We start from the raw sequence: 18,908 nt of genomic DNA, 5'->3' as shown, positions 1-18,908 counted from the left end.
TCGTGAGTTCAAACCACTGGAGCCACGCCCCCATTTGGGGAGGGTCTATTTCCAAGCCCTGCCCACGCTCCCTGTGTTCTCGCCGTCGCCGAGGCTCGCCCCTGCTGTGAGCCTAACTCAGAATCCAGCTAACTCGGGCGCGCCCAGTCTAAGATTCTAGGCGCTGGTCTCTGGGTGGTCTCTGCTCGCCCGCTTGGCCCTGAGATTGCCACCGGTTCTGCGCGTCCTCCCGTTGGGTTTGGCGCTTTCTCCCTAGCTTGGAGAGAGCACCACCGTGCAGTCCCTGGACGCAGACAATGGAGGCGGCGCTGGCAGTGACCCGGCTGCCCCCGCACGACCCGAGGACGCCCGCACTGTCAGTGGTGGACATGCACACAGGCGGCGAGCCTCTGCGCATCGTGCACTCCGGGTGTCCGGAGGTGGCAGGGCCCACGTTGCTGGCCAAGCGTCGCTACATGCGTCAACACCTCGACTACATCCGCCGGCGGCTCGTGTTCGAGCCCCGCGGCCACCGGGACATGTACGGGGCCATCCTGGTGCCCAGTGAGCTGCCCGACGCGCACCTAGGCGTCCTGTTCCTGCACAACGAAGGCTACAGCTCCATGTGCGGTCACGCGGTGCTGGCGCTGGGCCGCTTCGCCCTCGACTTCGGACTGGTGCCCGCTCCCCCAGAAAGCGCCCGGGAGGCCCAGGTCAACATCCACTGCCCGTGTGGTCTGGTGACTGCCTTCGTGGAATGTGAAGGTGGCCGCAGTTGCGGCCCTGTGCGCTTCCACAGTGTCCCAGCCTTTGTCCTGGCCTCAGGTAAAGGGTGAGACTCACTAGACCCAGTTGAGACAATCCGCGAATCTAACTTTGTGGCTGAATATACCTGAGCAACTAACCCACCTTGCCTGCCCTTGCGATGAATAAAAAGGTCATTCCAAATTACTGCAAACACGCTTCAGTGCCTTTGCCTTACAGGTTTGGTGGATGCAATTCCGCTATCCTGCTGAGCGGATCTATGCCCGAAAGGCCTGGGGGCGCTTAGAGTGGAACGGGATGAATTCTGTGCTTCCTTTAAGATCCTGACTCCTTGCTTGTCGGGATTCGTAGACGCTTCACAGTAGACTGAAGTTAAGGAACAAAGGACGGTGTGTGTGCCAGAGTTCGAGCATAGCTTAGAATATGCTTGGTAAGAACTAAATGACTCTGAAAGGAACTAAATTTGTAAGCAAAGCTATTGCTGTCCTTGTTGAGAAAAAAGTCTTTGGCTGGACACACAAGTTCACAACCCCTCAAAGCCATCCAACCTTAGGCAAAGTTCACAGACTACTTGACTGAGTCTGTACCTTCATTTTACCGCAGAGGTTTTTGTGGTTAGTGATGAGGGTATGAAACATTGTTACAATTTTATTTTTTTAAATTAATGGGTGTTCATTGTTTTATTGTTTTGAGACAGGGTGTCACTGTGTAGCCCTGGCTGGAATGGAACCTTGGAATTTCTATGTTGACTAGGCCGGCCCACTTCTTGAGTGCTGGTAGAATTTTTTAAATTTCTTTAAAAAAAAATTATTCGTCAAGAAACAGAGACTTCAAGATATGTAGGATTGTTTCCTGGAGCTACAGAACCCTGAAGAGGGTTTCTGGGTTCTATGGTATAGATTCTTTGCTGTCTAACTAAGCAGGCAATCTGCATAATTGGAACATTTACAAAGAGGAGCATCCCTCTTAGGAATCAACTGGCAGCTGTTTTCTCTCTCATCCCGGGTGTCCCTGCAGCAAGAGTACCCAGCATGCAACTTGCAGGGCCCATTTGCCCAGGATAGCTATGAATGTGCCCTCCATAAAATGTACACTTACTTAAAACATTTTTTTTTAATCGTTCGCTTTTTTTGTCTCTGGGTTTCTTAGCTCTCCAGCGTGGAACTTGTCACACTGGCAGGTCAGACACTCCTGCCGGCTTGAGTTCTGTCCATGGCGATGTTTAATGTTTGCCTGGAAGTGAACTGGGAGCTAATTTAGCCAACCCAGGAATAAGGTTATCACTGCTTTTCTCCCAAGACTTCAAGCTGTGCAAAGCATTCTTAGAAAATCTGACCCTGATCCTCCCTGAATAATTAGACTCTGGATCAGCCTGGGCATAAATGACACTGTAGCCGAACAGGCTTAGGGCGGCCTCGGCAGAGGGAGCACCTGTGATGAGGAGTGCCTTGGAGGAATTTGATGCCCTATGAGAGTATGGGTGTCACATCCAGACTGGCACTTGGGAGAAATGATTTTTTTTTTTGGTTTAATAATGATAATCAGGGTTAGAATTATTGTTATTATTTTTTTTTTCAAGACCAGTCAGTTAACTAGCTGGCTACCTAGTTTCTCCCTAAGCAGTAGCTTAAAGGGAGTCCACTTCGTGAGACTCTACAACTGGCAGCAGCAGCTGTATATTAGTCTCAGGTTCCTAATGGAGAGGGGTAGCCAGACCTTTAGATGCTGTACTTCCCCACTGCATTCCTGTGTGACAGCACCAAAGTTAGTGGACTTGAATGGTCCCGCTGAGGCATGAGGAAAAGGAAATCCTACATCCGCTTCTTGGAAGCAAATAAAAGCCAGGGGATGGTACTGAAGAGCCTTGATCTGCCCCTTCCCATCTCAGTGGCCTTGTGTGAGAAAGTCACCATCGGTGAAATGAAGGTGTCACCAGTGCTCACCTGGGAGAGCTTCAGAGTTCAATGTAACACATACACACACACACACACACACACACACACACACACACACACACTAAATTTCCTTTATATTGCTCACTGTACCCGGGGGGGGGGGGTGTTAGTACAGTAGACTGTAAATGATAGTGACCAAATGAGTAGCCACATCAGTGAAATTTAGAGGTTGTACAGACTGGCAATTGTGGCCCTCTGGTCCTCTTGAGAATGCCATTCTGGTCGGAAGTTAACTTTGGCTTTCATATTACCATTCATCACACCTACTAACCTGTACATGATACTTTCTATGTGTTACTGCATGGAATTCTCAAAGCAACACTTGAAAGGGACATAGCAATTGCATTTTCTGTGAGAGGGCAGCAAAGATGTACTAAGAAGCAGAATCGGGATCCAAACCCAAGTCTGGAAGATTTCCTTCCTCTCATTCTTAACAGTTTTGCAATTCACAAAGATATATTTACATTTCAGTGTTCTGGAAAATTCATGTATCTAACCTCATCCATACCACGTGATAGATTTGAAATTTTATCCTTTTGTCTAGCTGAACTTACAAAGAAAGGCTGTTTTATTTATCTGTTCTGTAACTCTTCCATCTTCCACATGGTATACACTCTTCTGGTAGGAATGCCCTAAGGGTTACCTGAAGGGAATCAATTTAAAATGCCGGTGACAAAAGGAAAGACTTTGGGTTTGGATGGAGATCTAAATACAGGTTACGTATTTCAGGAGAGCAGGCTGAGACATCACCTCAGCTGCCTTTGAGTTTGACTCCCTCCAAGCTCTGCCATTTACTTGGTAGTTATCTCAGAAGAACAGGAGTATCTTAAAGGTACCTTAAATAGTAGTACCTGCCTCTTGGTGCTGAGGTAATTAAGGAGCTAGCATAGCTAATGTATATGGGATGTACTCCTGGTTGAGTCTCTTCATTTCTAATGTCCCCAAATAAGTGATTTAAAAAGAACAGCAGCAGCCAGGCATTGTGCAGACCTGCAAGCCCAGTGCTAGTGGGGTGGGCATGTGCTACTATAACCAGATTTTTAAAAAATCCATAAAAAAATTGTTTGGCATTATAACTGGGGATAACCAGTTTGTGAATACCATTCAAGTCCTCCTCAAGGCCTTCCTCATTACTGTGTATTCCTTTGTAGTGTTCACAGGAGGATGTCCCAGAGTTTCCCCATCTCTTTGTCACTCTGAATTTCCTACAAAAGAGCCTCCTAGTAGTTAACAGATAGTGTATCTAATCAGATGTTTCTAACTGAAACCTCCAGATACATTCTAGCTTACCCAACCTGGAACTGGAAAGTGCACTTAGCTCTCATTTACCTGACACTCTGAAAATCTGCTTCATTCCTTTTTGTTGTGAACGTTTCTCCTTTAGAGTAGACGGAATTAAAGCAATGTGATTTTTTTTTTCTCCTAACAACCGTACCTGCAAATGCCTCTTTCAGACCTCACAGTGGATGTTCCTGGCCATGGAAGGGTACTGGTGGACATTGCATATGGTGGGGCATTTTATGCATTTGTTAGTGCAGAAAAATTAGGACTCGATGTGTGTTCTGCGAAGACGAGGGACCTTGTGGATGCGGCGAGCACCTTGACAGAAGCGGTGAAAGCACAGGTCAGTCTCAGTGCCACCCTGGTGACAAATGGCTCCCTCTGTGGCTTGGACAAATACAAATTACCACACCCACTAAAGAAATTAGGCTCAGATGCGTTTAGATATTTATTCGTACTAAGAGGGCTCCGGTATGACCCTTGTGAGTTCCGGCTTTGACACTGAGAATACTCATAGTGTCCTTGGGTTTTCTGCTTTTTAAAATAACGTTAGTTTAAGTGATAAGTGACTATTTTCACTCCTAGCACAATTCTGCCAATGTGTTTTGAGTGAGGACTCATAGGTAAAACATTATAGAGTTTGAATGTTTTGTTACATGATTGACTAGCCATAAAAATAGCATGATTGTATTTAACATGCTTGTTTTGATCATTAGTATGGGCTCACTTCACAAGGCTTCAGTTTGACAAGACATAAGTAGAAACATGAAAATATATAGCATTAGGCTGGAGAGATGGCTACAGGGTTAAGAGCACTGGCTGCTTTTGCAGTGAACCCAGGTTCATTTACAGTACCCACAAGGCAGCTCATAACCATCTGGTGCCCTCTTCTGGCTTCTTGGCTACCTGACATATCTGCGCATAGATATACAGGTACGCAAAAACATATATAAACTAAATATATTTAAAAGAAAATATACAGGATATTGATGTTTGAAATTAGCATTTTCTGGGGCTATCATTACCAATATACAGAATTATTTTATTGCAAATCCTAACACTTAATTTGCATCAGTTTTCTGTCCTATCAGATAGACAGCTAATGGTTTAAAAATACAAAAGAATTCCACTTCATTTTTTAATGAAACAAACAAACAAAAAGCCTCATTTTTTTTTCTTCCATCGTTTTCTTAATAAAAGGAGCAATTTTGAGCTTTCTGTTAAAGCTTGAACTGCTCAGGCAGGTCATAATGGCAATGGGTGGGCTCTGAGAAAATCCAGAGTCCTTGTAACTTTGAGAGAACTGAAGTTCCATCATTAAAGGATTAGGCAGAGGAATTGCTTTGTCAGTGGTTGGCCATATTTAGGGCATGACCTTTTGTAGAGCAAGGCCCAAAGTTAATGTTCTCTAAGTTCAACCTCACTCTTTTTAACATATATTTAACAAGAAAGTATTGCCCGTGGCAGACACTGAGCTAATGCCGGAGACCCAAAAGAAGGACAAACACCAGTATTCCAGGACCTTGATCTAGTGGCAGGAGCTAGCACGCCATGCTCTGTGCTACAGTGGAAGACAACATGAAACTGTAAGCAATGGTAAACAGTTTTCAGGTCTCTTTAACTTGGTTTGACAAACTGGACTGTAGGAACCCAGGTCTGTTTAAGTGACTTGTGGTAAATGTACGAGGACTATGGTGGTCTCAGACATCACTATCAGATTCGCTGATTACATCGACCTCAGACATCACTATCAGATACGCTGATTACATCGACCTCAGACATTGCTATCACAGAAATCCAGAAAAAGCTCAACTACCGGACCTCCCAAGGTCTGGAAGCACTGTTTCTTTGGGCCTGGATATTCTTTCCCACTAACAGTCCTGGGCTGTGTGTCTGTGTGCAGTCAGTCACTGCTTTTCAAGGAACCACTAGTTGGTTTTTATTTTGTTGTTCTTCCTTCTTCATCTAGTTGTTGCTTACTTACCAGGAGCCTCTGAATTCTTTTCACTTTCTTTTTAAAAAGTTTTACGCTGCTGGATTTTCCCACATTCTCCTCTTCCACATGATGGTCTTAGCTCCAGCAGTCAGCCTGGGAATTCCCCAGCCTAAACTCAAGAGTTTCACAGAATGTATGTGCTGCGCATGCGTATAACATAGGCCTACGCATTTAGTCGAGGCTAGATTCAGAGCAGCTTTCTCAGCAGGAGCTCAGCATGAGAATCAAAATTGCCAATAAAACTTTATCAAGAGAATGACATAATATCGAGCAGTTACTTACAAACTTATTCAACAAGGTAATTTCAAAAGAATGATATGCATTGAGATTATGTCTGATAGTCTGCTGCTGACATTATTTCTCAAGATGAATTTGAATCAAAACTTTTTACATGTGGTTGTTTTATTTACAGTTTAAAATCAACCATCCTGAGAGTGAAGACCTTGGTTTTTTGTATGGAACCATCTTGACGGATGGAAAAGATGCTTATAGTGAGGAAGCCACGACCAACATCTGCGTGTTTGCCGATGAACAGGTATCAAGACTGTATCTGTTAGGCTCAAACCTGCGACTAATAGACAACACTCATCTTCCTGTAATTACCTATTCTGAAACAGGTTGACAGAAGCCCCACCGGCTCTGGAGTGACAGCCAGAATTGCTCTGCAGCATCATAAGGGGCTCCTGCAGCTGAACCAGACCAGAACCTTCAAAAGCCAAGCAACTGGCTCGGTGTTCACAGGCTGTGCCGTGAGGGTGAGTGTCCCTGACTCCTTTAACCGCGAACGTCTTTTCAGACAGAAAAGGCAAGAGCTGGGTGCTGGATACATTTCTTCACTGTACTCTCAGATCAGCATTGGAAAGCATGCCTGTAAAAGTTTGTGTTCAACCGGGATATCAATTCTCACAGTGTAGTGTTGCACCTCTGGGTTGACCCACTGTGCTTTCACGGATCAAAAATATGTTCATGATAAAAACTAAGACATCACTTGCTTTCCACTCACGCTCTCAGAAGTAGACACTGTGTCCCCCACAGGCTACACGATGAGGGATATCCCACCCAAGTGCGTAACTGAATGCAGAAGCAGGTGAGAATCCAGCTGGTTCTGCTGAGTCAGACGAGCAAGGTTCGCAGGAATGTAAAACAATGCTGCTTTCTCCTTTATAACTCTCTGGCATACAGTTATCTTTATTTACAAAAAGTGTGTATACACACATCAAAAAGAGTGTAATTGGTTTGTTTTCAAATGAAAAAAAAAAGATCTTTAATTCCCAATAAGTACTGAAAGATAGACCATGCATAAAGAAGAACTTCTGGAGGTCCTCAGATATTAAGGTGGAAGGGAATCCTGGGACTGAAAGATTTGAGAAGTACTACATTGGAGTTCAGAGCCTCTGTGGGTTTTGATTTGTTGTATGGATGTACTGTACTTGGTACAGTAGTATATAAAAGATGTGGGTTGTAAAAAGTGGAATTTTTTGTAATTAAATCAAATTGCAAATGTGCTAACAATGAATTACTCAGTAGCAAATGAGACCTGTTACAGAAGCGACTTTCATGAATGAACGTACTCGTAAGGAGTCCTTTAACTTAGGGAGCAATCCACCCTACTGAAGCTGTTTTTAAACTTTTTTGTTTTCTGAACAGCGAGTTACCTTTAGCCTAAGAATCCACATTTTGCACATTGATTTTATAACATACAAGCCATCTATGTTGTTTGTAATGTGTGAATCACACCGTCTTCGGACTCTGAGAGTGAGTTTAAGTAGTAACCTACAGTACAGTACACACTGTCTTCAGAATCTGAGAGTGAGTTTAAATAGGAACCTACAGTACTTTCGGGGGGCCTTTTTGTAGGGCAGTTTCCAAGCTAAGTACTCTATGCACGCTATTTCATTTAAACCTTACGTGGGTCCAGGAGATCATCGCAGGTGTGGCAGCAGGAACAGCTAAGAACTCATATCTCTGATGGCACCTAGGAGGCAGAGAGCACACTGGGGGTGGTGTGAGTCTTATGAGACCTCAGAGCCCGCCCCCCGGTGACATATTCTTTCAAACCACCACAGGGGTAGTGCACTTGCTCGGCAAACACAAGGCTCTGGGTCCAACCTGCACTGCAAAAATGATAAATGGTGGAACAACTGTATCTTGATTTAATATTTTGACATTTTACTCTTACTTTCAATTATTCTTATTTCAAAAATTAGAAAATCAAAGACGACAGGTATGATTTTATACTAGCTACTTTTATAATTGCTGTGAACAAATACCCAATGGAAGGTTTTATTCGAGCTTATAGTTCAAGGGAATATCTTCCATAATGGCAGAATAGACACAGCAGTACATTGGGAAGGCCTTGTAGCAGGAAGCCATCTACCAGAGAGCACTGTGCCGGCTAGGCTATAAACCCTTAAGGCCACCCCCCTCCCACCCCCCCCATGACCCATTTCCTTCACTGCCTCTCCAAATCCTAAAGGTTCCCCAAAGAGCACTACCAACTGTGAGCCAAGTATTCAAATATTTACATTAACACATGGGGAACATTTCATGCTCAAATTGACAGCGATTTCTTTTACACCTACCAGTTCCTCCCTGCGCTGCGCTCCTTCACTGGAAAGAGCCCTGTGCCTTCCTGGATCCCAGATGGTGCCATGCCTTCTCACGCTCATCCCCCGTGCTCCCAATTAGGTGACCCCAGATTTGGTCCTCAGCTTCCTTCTTGTCTTCTTTCTCCAATTAGATGCCACTGAACAAGTTTGTCTACTTCCTAGGCTTTGGTTATTGACCATCTGCTGAGCTAAGTCTCAAACTTCACCCCTAACCTGTTTGTCCTATACCTCTGTCCAGTCTAACCCTTGGTTTGCTGTACTCATCTTTAAGTAGCTGTATCCAAGTATCTTAAATTCTGCTTATTAAAAGCTCTCTCCCCTCCCTTCCTTCTCTCCCTACTCTCTTTCTTTCTCTCTCTCTCACACATGTATTTTTCTCTTAGTTATTTTTTCTTTTGCTGTAATAAGACACCATGACCAAGGCAACTTATAAAAGAAAGCATTTAATTTGGGACTAGCAGGTCAGGGCTAGAGTCTATGACCGTCATGTTCAGGATCGTGGCAACAAGCAAGCGGGTGTGGCTCTGGTGCAGTAACTGGGACTTACAACTTGGTCCAAAAGCAGGAGGCAGGGAGAGAGCTGAGAATGAAGTAGACTTTTGAGGTTTGCCTTCCCTAGTAACACATCTCCAACAAGGCCACACATCCTAATCCTTCCCAAACAGTTCCACCAACCAGTGACCAAGTACTCCAGCACAGGAGCCCACAGTGCCATCCTCATTCAAAACACCATACTCTCTTTTTCTTCACCTGTGTTAGTGGCATAAATAAGGCACCTCCAAACTAGAAACTAAGGTCTGTCCTCATTGTCAGGCTATCAATTCTACCCCTGAATTATCTTGTATTCTCTTTCTCCTGCCCACTAAATACTGCCTATGACTCCAGGTATCAGTTAGGAATCAGAAGGTTTTTTCTTTTTTGAGACATAATCTTGCTGTGTAGCCTAAAGCTCCCTCTTAGTTAACTCACCCCTTTTCCAGGTAAGTTAACTAAAACACACATCTGACTTTGTCACTCACTTCAAAACCTTGCTGTGCCTGAAGATTGACATGTAGATTTCTCTAGTTATGAGCCTTGGAGACACTGGACAACTGGAGGAGTTTCTAAGCATGATCCTTTTGTCTTCTTTTTCAGGAAGCAAAGTGTGGAGATTTCAAGGCTGTCATAGTGGAAGTTGCAGGACAAGCCCATTACACGGGGACAGCTAACTTGACAGTAGAAGACGGTGACCCACTAAGGGATGGCTTTCTTCTCAAGTGACTTTTTTTTCATAAGTTTTAAAGGTTTTGCTTAGAAAGTGATTACCTTTAAATTATGTTTTCTCTGTATTATGTGCAAACCAGTATCCAGTTACACTTACAGGCTAATTTTTATACTTTCTAAAACAGTATACTGTGTCTAAATGTAAGGTATTATACTTCCTATTTGTCAACCTTTTGAGCATAAATGTCACTAATGGGGCAAACAGAGTGCCAAGAATCCAAAAACTTTTTAAGCATTAGTATACAAGGCAAAATTAAAGCACAGTTACTTAATCTATGCTATGGAAATGATAATACTTGTAAGTTTTTTTGAATGCTAGCTTCAGCTATAGACCACACAATAGTAAATGTTGTGAGTTTGTTATTTTAATGTTCCTGTTTGAGTAAAATAAAGACATCTGTAAGTATCATGCTAATGGAAGTGGGTTATTATAATGTTCTCAACACTTGGCATAAATACTCTTGGAAGGATCAAAAGGAGTCAACTCCTTTTTTTTTTTTTTAAGATTTATTTTATTTTTATGAGTTCACTGTAGCTGCTTTCAGACACACACCAGAAGAGGGCATCAGATTACATTACAGAAGGTTGTGAGCCACCATGTGGTTAATGGGAATTGAACTCAGGACCTCTGGAAGAGTAGTCAATGCTTTTAACCACTGGGCCATCTCTCCAGCCCACAGGAGTCAACTTCGTTGACAGACATTGTTATAGCTGCTGCTGGGATATTAATTTTGCTACAAAGCCCTCATTATCTACACCAACTGGTACCCAAGTGCCACAAAGTCACCAAGTAATGCTGCAAAGACCAGCTGGTAACCAGATTTTTGTTCTCTTTAGATGGTGCTATTTGTTTTGGGTGTGGTAGTTTGCTTGTGTTTTTTGGTTAATTGTTTTTCCTTTGGTTCATTAACTGGTTCTAAGAATTGATTCTACAGCCTCAAGCTACATTATTGAAATACAGCTGTGAGGTAAAAATTAATCTATAAACCTTGTGAAACGAATCTCACGCGTCTCTGAAGGGGGATGAGGATGTTCCGAGGCGTAAGGTCTGGGCTCCAATGGGAATAGAGAAACTGGCAGAGAAGACACTGGTGCAGACAAGGAAAGAAGAGAACCAGGTTGGTGTGAGATCCCTCTTGCTTGTTTGAACCATGTCCCTGACTGTGGGCCTTGTTTGGTAAAGGTCAGCTGCTAGTTTCATTACACCTCCTGTCTTAGTTAAGATTGCCCTGCTGTGAAGAGACACCATGCTCAAGGCAACTCTTATAAAGAGAACATTTAATTGGTCTTGGCTTACATTACAGGTTCAGAGGTTCAGTCCATTATCATCAAGATGGAACATGGCAGTATCCAGGCAGGCATGGTGCAGGAAGAGCTGAGAGTTCTACATCTTCATCCGAAGGCCGCTAGGATAAAACTAACTTCCAGGCAGCTAGGATGAGGGTCTTAAAGCCAACAGCCATAGTGACTCAGTTCCTCCAACAAGGCCACAACTCCAAATAGTGCCAATCCCTGGGCCAAGCATATTCAAACTACCACACCTCCATAACATCCCATCTCCACAGTACAGCACACAAATGCTGTCCTGTGAAAACCATACACATTTCCTGTATCCCACCTCCCACACAACTTGCGTATAGCCTAGAATTCAGACACTGTCACCTTCAGCATTAACCTCTTGCAACCATATTTGCATTCACTCTATCTCTTCTTCCTTCTCCTCCTCTGCTCCCTCCCCCCCCCAACCATACTCCGATGTGGTTTGGCATAAAACGTTTTTATCAACTACTCTAGCAACTATCTCCATTGAATTTCCTATTAAAATAAAACACTCATCTTGTAATGAATTTGTGTTTTCCTAAGACTGTAAGTCTTATGGGACAGGGGCTTTTATTTGCTGTTTCTGAAAACTAGGTTGAAGATCATATTTACTAAACAACCTATAGGTTGTCTATCTTTGCATTGAAATGATTGTCATCTGGTGTTGCCTTTGCCTGAAGGAGATGTGGAGCTTTCTGGAAACATTTGAGTTGTTGCAGCTGCTGCCATCTAATGGGTAGATACGAAATACCGAAATGCCTTCGAGCATCCTCTAATGGAACAGCCACCATCAACGAAGAACGCAAAATCTAGCCCCGACTCTGTAAGGCTGATTCTGAGAAACCTTTAAATGCACTTGTATTTACACTCTAAGGTTCTTGTAGCATACACTGAAAGAAACCCTGTAACAGTGATAAGGATTCCAAGACCCGCAAGTGTCCTAGTCATTCTTCAAGACTTTCTTGAGCCTGTGGGGGCGGCGTTAGCATCACCCCCCTCGCCCCTCCCCCCCTCCCGCCTCGGAGAGCCTGTTGAAGCTCAAGAGTCTGGACCTCCTCCCAAGTATCAGATCAGTAGATTTTGCATCTCTGGAAGTTCTCCAGCAGTGCTGATGTTGCTGGCTCTGGCTCCACACTTTGCAAACGGTTGCTTTGAAGAACACAGATAACCAGAAGGTTTAATCAAGCCTTTCCTACTCAAGGCCACAGCCACAATCTGGAGATGCAATGTTGTCAGGCAGCCAGGTTTTCCCTGGGTCTGTCTCTCCCCAGTCAGTATTCGCCAAAGTGCGGATGACTGGCAGTGCAGTACCTCATATGGCACACATACCACATCCCAGAGACCAAATAGAAATAGGGGCAGAAACTATGCCCCCTTCTGGCTCTCCCCATGCATTAACCAGTTACCATCCAGAGGTTCCCGGCCCTTGAGCAGTAGATGACATCTTCCTTCCTAGATGCCAGTCTTTGAGAATATCTGTTCAGAAACAGGCTTAAGCGGGGAGCCCAACCTCAGGAATGAATTTTCAATGTCAGCAAGGAGTCTACTGAAACAAACTTGTTACAGCAGTGGTTTTTCCAAATGTGGCCCCTTGGGTCATCATCATCCTCACTACCAATATGAATTCTTGGTCCTCACCCCAGAGCTACATTGTCTGAAACTGAGAATAGAACCCAGTCGCTTATAACATGACTGATTCTGTTGCCCACTCAAAATACAGAGGGGTACTAGAATACTCCACCCCTACCATGTTCAAGGTCTCCAGGTGTGGACTCTTTTCCTTTCCTACCTGTGTAGGCCAGAGATGCCCACAGCAGCATCCCCTCCCCATCAGGGCATTTGGACAGGAACGAGCAAGAGCACCTTAGCTGAATCTGCCATTCTTTTGCGGGTTGGTCTGGCTTTTTCCGGCCTGCCGGAGTGCCAGAGGTGAACCATGCTATCTCTCAGACTAACAGGACAGTGGCTTGGTCACCCTCCAGCTGGGAAAGGAGAAAAGGTGGGCCGGCTTTTCTGGGGTACACGGCTAGCGTCCCGCCCCGCGCTCCTGCGTAAAGAGGCGGTTCCCTCGGCAACGCCTGGAACCCACGTCAAGGTTCCACCAGCCCCGGGTGGTGACCGAGTCCCACCCACTCCCCGCCGCTGCGGTTCTGGTCCGCACAACCTTTCACCCTGCTGCGGGATGAGCAGAGCGGCGGCCTGCGTGGAACCCCATGGAGGAGCAGGCGCGGCCTCCTGGCCGCCCGGCCACGAGTTCAACCTTGCCGGGTAGCGCGCATCCGGGAGGGGCGGCTTCCACGGCCACTGCGGCCGCGCTGTCGTTCAGCTCCGTAGCCACCGTAACGCTGGGAAACCAGAGCGATGCGGGCAGGCCGGAGGCAGTGGGGTCTCGGGGACCCGCACCGCTGCTATGGCATGGGGCAGCGGTGGCCGCCCAGGCGCTCGTGCTCCTGCTCATCTTCTTGCTGTCTAGTCTGGGCAACTGCGCGGTGATGGGGGTGATCGTGAAGCATCGGCAACTGCGCACAGTCACAAACGCCTTCATCCTGTCGCTGTCCCTGTCGGACCTGCTCACCGCGCTGCTCTGCCTACCCGCCGCCTTCCTCGATCTATTCGCGCCGCCCGGGGACTCGGGGCCCTGGCGTAGCTTCTGCGCAGCCAGCCGCTTCTTCAGTTCGTGTTTCGGCATCGTCTCCACGTTCAGCGTGGCGCTCATCTCGCTGGACCGCTACTGCGCCATCGTGCGGCCGCCGCGGGACAAGCTGGGCCGGCGGCGCGCGCTGCAGCTGCTGGCCGGCGCATGGCTGGCTGCGCTGGGCTTCTCCTTGCCCTGGGACCTGCTCAGGGCACCCCGGGAGCCCCCCGCTCCACAGAGCTTCCACCGCTGCCTTTACAGAACCTCCCCAGACCCTGCGCGGCTGGGCGCCGCCTACAGCGTGGGACTGGTGGTGGCTTGCTACTTGCTGCCCTTCCTGCTGATGTGTTTCTGCCGCTACCACATCTGCAAGACCGTGCGCCTATCGGACGTGCGCGTGCGGCCGATGACCACCTACGCGCGCGTGCTGCGCTTCTTCAGCGAGGTGCGCACAGCCACCACCGTGCTCATCATGATTATCTTCGTCATGTGCTGCTGGGGCCCCTACTGCTTCCTGGTGCTGCTGGCCGCGACCCGGCAGGGTCAGGCCACGCAGGCTCCCTCGCTGCTCAATGTGGCGGCTGTTTGGCTGACCTGGGCCAATGGGGCTATTAACCCGGTCATATATGCCATCCGCAACCCCAACATTTCCATGCTCCTAGGACGCAACCGCGAAGAAGGGTACAAGACTAGAAACATGGATGCTTTTTTGCCTAGCCAAGGCCTAGGTTTTCAGGCTAGAAGTCGCAATCGCCTTCGAAATGGCTGTGCCAACAGGCTTGGGGCTTGCAGCAGAATGCCTTCTTCCAACCCAGCTAGTGGGTCAGGAGGGGAAGTGGTCATGTGGGCTCGAAAAAATCCAGTTGTGCTCTTCTTCCGAGAGGGTCCACCGGACTCAGTTATGGAAGTCGGCAAACAGCATAAGTCTGAAACCAGGGACAGCAGCATTTAAGAAGGGCAGCTTGTAATAGCACATGTCCACCCCTCTCATTGAATGATGTAGGAACCCGGGGATAATCGTTTATTTAAAACTAAACATAAAGCCAAACATTTAAAACTAAAAAGACAGAAGTGGGAGAGTTACCACTTCATTCTCAAACTTAAAATGTAAAAGAACATTTCCTTTCTTCAAAAGTGGCCAAGGGAATGTGAAGTGCAAAAAAAATTAAAAACAATCTTAAGCCACACAACCAAGCATTGTAAGGCGTAAGTACTAAAAAGCAACAACAACAACTAAATAAATAAATAAAATTCACCGTTATGGAAGAGCTCATGTTACAGGAATCACACTGTGAGACAAAAATCATTGAACTGAACGTAACAGTTGTATTCAAATACTGGTTTTTGTTTGCTTGTTTGATTCCAATGAACTGACTACCTTGGATCTGTTTGAAGCCCCTGTACTTTCACCAGCATTCGGCAGACCTTCGATTCTAGATCCTGCACGGCTGACCGGCTTTGGGTGCTCAGAGCAGGAATGTCATTACCCGTATTGGTGTGCTCTCCCTCCCGGAATTTTTGTGCAAGATTTTAAATTTAGAGTTTATTTTAAAAAGACTTCTGGATTTTGTAAAGGTCTTTTATTACTGGATATAATTCAGCGGTCCAAAGGGCAAAGAGAACATACTGTCGTTGTTTAAACAGAAGTCTAATATTATACATAAAAACCAATGTTTCTTCTAAGCCCGTTTTTGCCTCCCAAATTATCTGTCTTGGAAAATCCCAGCTGTGTCCTTCCTAGAAACTGTTCCCATTTGATAGCTTGTATGGATGCCACTCTAAATGTTTTCATTAAAAATAATAATAATAGCCGGGCATGGTGGCGCATGCCTTTAATCCCAGCACTTGGGAGGCAGAGGCAGGCGGATTTCTGAGTTTGAGGCCAGCCTGGTCTACAGAGTGAGTTCCAGGACAGCCAGGACTACCCAGAGAAACCCTGTCTCGAAAAACCAAAATAATAATAATAATAATAATAATAATAATAACTTTCATACTAAAAAATCCTCTATTGGGGTAACTTTTTTATAGAGCTCAAACTGTAATTTGAAATCAAATTCTTTGAATATAGTGAGTGATGCTAAATATGTATGTAGGCATATATATTATACATACATATTACACATATAGTACTGGCTTTCCTATTTAGCCTTTAACTGCCAAATGTGATTCCAAAACGGAATCGTAAAAGTAGTTTGAAAAGTATGACCACATTCTTGGAATAGCCATAGAACATCCTAAGAGGACATAGGTTCTATTTAGAAGTTTTGGTATGTCTTAGTAGCAGATTGCTGCCTTGCAGGTATGGCTTGTATAGAATGTTACAGTCATCATTAGAAAGATAATTGGTTTGGGGGTTACAAGGTGGGATACAAGTCCACTGGCACAAGGTTGGAGAGATACCTCAAGCCAACTGAAAATATTTTCAGAAATTTGCAAAAAATCTTATAATAACTCAGAAGCACAATCTAAAGCTTTGTGTATGTGAAATGTCTCACACTGAATGTCACTTTGGACTTGTTGCCTCGCCTGACTGCTTCTCTCTTACCCAGTGTTCCATCGCTTTAGCTGAACAAGCACTTTAAAAAGTATGAAACTGCATCTGTTATGTGAAGATTTCACTGTGAACTAGCCAGCATTACATAAATGTCGAGCATTTAAGATGTTCATTCTCCTGGGAGTCTCCGTGTGCCAAGTGAATGTACAACATTGCTTTGTAATCAAAGATGGAAATACACGATTCGTCCCTTGACAAGAAAAGATGTTTTTTGTTTGTTTGTTTGTTTTTCTTATTCCCTGGAAGTTTGTAAGTTACCTGAGTATGTTATTGCTACAGTCAATGCAGCACAAAGGTGATAGGGGGAAAAATATCTCTCCTTTCTAAAGCCTATTATAAGGTTACAGGCTTAATGCAACCAGATCTGGGATTTGAGGAGAAATCACAGTCTAGCCATTGTGAAATTTATATAGCACAGAGACTCTTATTTTGTAGAAAGATTATGTGATTAGATGAAGGAGGTGGTAGTGTTACAAAGTGGGGGATCACCTACGAAGAACAGAGAAGGAGTCAAACAATAGTCGTGGTGTGGAATAAACCTGAGAGATATACAGGGGGTGAAATCAGATTGGAAGCCACGGGGTGATAGTTTGAGGGGCTTTACGGAAGAAAGGGAATTGCCCTCTGCCTTGTCAGGGAAAGGAAATGGTCAGGAAAGAGACCATTCTAGAAGCCATTCTGGTAGTGGTTCTTAGGATCCTCTCTGGAAAGAGGGAGAACAAAAAGTCCCCAGTTAAGTTGATGAACAGTGTGCATGTGCCTGCGTGCATATGCATTGATTTTTTTCATTTTCCACCATGTGGCTATTAAATGGGTTGAAGTGGGATTTGCCCTGCAATCTGTTTAGCTTTGTGGCCCTTCCCTTCCCTGTGTCACATCAGGGAATGAGGGTGAGAAGTTACGGCACAGTGCTCTTCGCTGCCCTCATCCTTCCGATCTCTTTGCTTTTACTTTATCTCAGGCCTATTTATTTTCTTGGTGCTGAAGCAATCAGCAGGTGGAAATCACAGGGGCTGTCTGCAGACAGCCCGCAGCCTCACTGAGGGCCTTGTGCTCTGTAAGAACCATCCACAGTCAGGACTCCTTAATTGGGAGAGATGGGGAGGGAAAGGGGAGGGAGGGGATATCCTTTTCAGAAGAGTGACAAAGAAAGGAGGTGAACTTGGAGGCATAAGGTATGTTCACAAAGGCTGGTCAACCAGTCTGCCCCCTATAAATACTTAAAGATTGAGATGCATTGACTTTCCATAAAGCTAAAAGTTAGCCTTCCTCATGTTTACCACCAGCATGAAAGTACATAGCCCAGTAGACAAAGGGAAAAGAAACTATGTAACACTGGAAAGCATTAAATAGTACATGGCGTATAAAGGGTGTAATATAACCCATCATAACTTATCTGCTTCTAGCTTATTTCACTAGGGTTGCAACAATTGTTACTCGTCAGTAGTTGGCCTACTTAGTTTTCATAGCAACCTTGGGAATAGGGTACTGTTGTGGTAAATATTTAGCATCAATTAGAGGTTTATACCCCTCCTTAGATTGTTTAGATCCCAGAAAAAAGACACAAAACTTTTATGTTTATAATAAGTCTTAAACAGCACTAGAGCAGAGCAGAAATCAACTCTCTATGGCTATTTTTTCTAATTCCTTACTCTAGCTGGCCAGCCCTCATGGCCAGTTCTCCCGATCCCTTACCCCATGGTGTCTTCATCAATTCAGTGTACCTCCTCTCCCCACATGCTCCTGCCTCAGACCCAAGCCAGGGAACCCAAACTCTGCCTACCTCTCTTCTGCCCAGTTATAGAATGTAGGCATCTTTATTCAACCAATAGTTTTAAATTAAGGAGTAAGGTTACATAGCATCTGTTGGTGTATGTGAAGATCTCCTGATCCCTAGGTGCAACCAGACCTTGGGGGGCCAATATTTAGCATCACAATACAAAGCAAAAGACCAAACCTCAACAGAGTACTGCTTTTCTTTATCCAGGCTCGCAGATGTGAAATCTGAGGTGCAGAAGTATGGTGTAATTTGTCCGAGGTTACATAACAGGCAAGCACCAAATGTAAGATTAGTATCTAATATATTTTGTCAGCAGTCCCTCTAACCACCATGCTATACCCCTCTCTCGTTTGTAGAAGACAGTAGGAGCAAGCGAAGGGATGGAAAGTAGATATTGTAAATTTAAAAGAGAGACTGTTTAGTGTGGAGGACAGCTATGTAAGATATGTGCTTACCGTTTTACTTTTTTAATGTATGAAGCCATTCCAAGCCGTTATTTTTCTGAAACAATCCGGATCCTTGGGCAAGTGGCTCCAGTCACTTATGCTTCATCCCTGCTCTAGAGCAGATGAGCAGGGTTAGAGCCCTCTAGAATTCCCTTGAATGATACCCTATGCACCTAGACTCTGTAATCCTTCCTGGCACCTTCTACACGGCCCAGTTTATGAGCATCTTCCCTTGTCGATTCATCCTGTACTGGCTAGTTTTGTGTCAACTTGACACAGGCTGGAGTTATCACGGAAAAAGGAGCTTCAGTTGGGGAAATGCCTC

At 45.1% G+C, this 18,908-nt stretch overlaps 2 protein-coding genes across 2 annotated transcripts; both read left to right on the top strand.

Moving 5' to 3' along the window:
- Positions 1-86: 86 nt before the first annotated feature.
- On the top strand, positions 87-10,254 carry L3hypdh (trans-L-3-hydroxyproline dehydratase). Its single transcript, XM_021202424.1, has 5 exons — positions 87-804; positions 4,154-4,323; positions 6,389-6,511; positions 6,594-6,731; positions 9,720-10,254. The coding sequence occupies exons 1-5, from the start codon at positions 297-299 to the stop codon at positions 9,843-9,845; spliced, it is 1,065 nt and encodes a 354-aa protein (XP_021058083.1). The 5' UTR covers positions 87-296; the 3' UTR covers positions 9,846-10,254.
- A 2,945-nt stretch (positions 10,255-13,199) lies between these two features.
- Gpr135 (G protein-coupled receptor 135) lies at positions 13,200-15,573 on the top strand. The gene has a single exon (XM_021202629.2). It carries the CDS (start codon positions 13,382-13,384, stop codon positions 14,753-14,755), a length of 1,374 nt encoding a protein of 457 aa, XP_021058288.1. The 5' UTR covers positions 13,200-13,381; the 3' UTR covers positions 14,756-15,573.
- Positions 15,574-18,908: the final 3,335 nt, after the last annotated feature.

The sequence above is a fragment of the Mus pahari genome, chromosome 7 (assembly GCF_900095145.1).
Source record: "Mus pahari chromosome 7, PAHARI_EIJ_v1.1, whole genome shotgun sequence".
In the NCBI taxonomy this organism is placed as follows: Eukaryota; Metazoa; Chordata; class Mammalia; order Rodentia; family Muridae; genus Mus; species Mus pahari.
The sequence above is the reverse complement of the archived record's forward strand: the minus strand, read 5'-3'. Positions and strand labels throughout refer to the sequence as shown.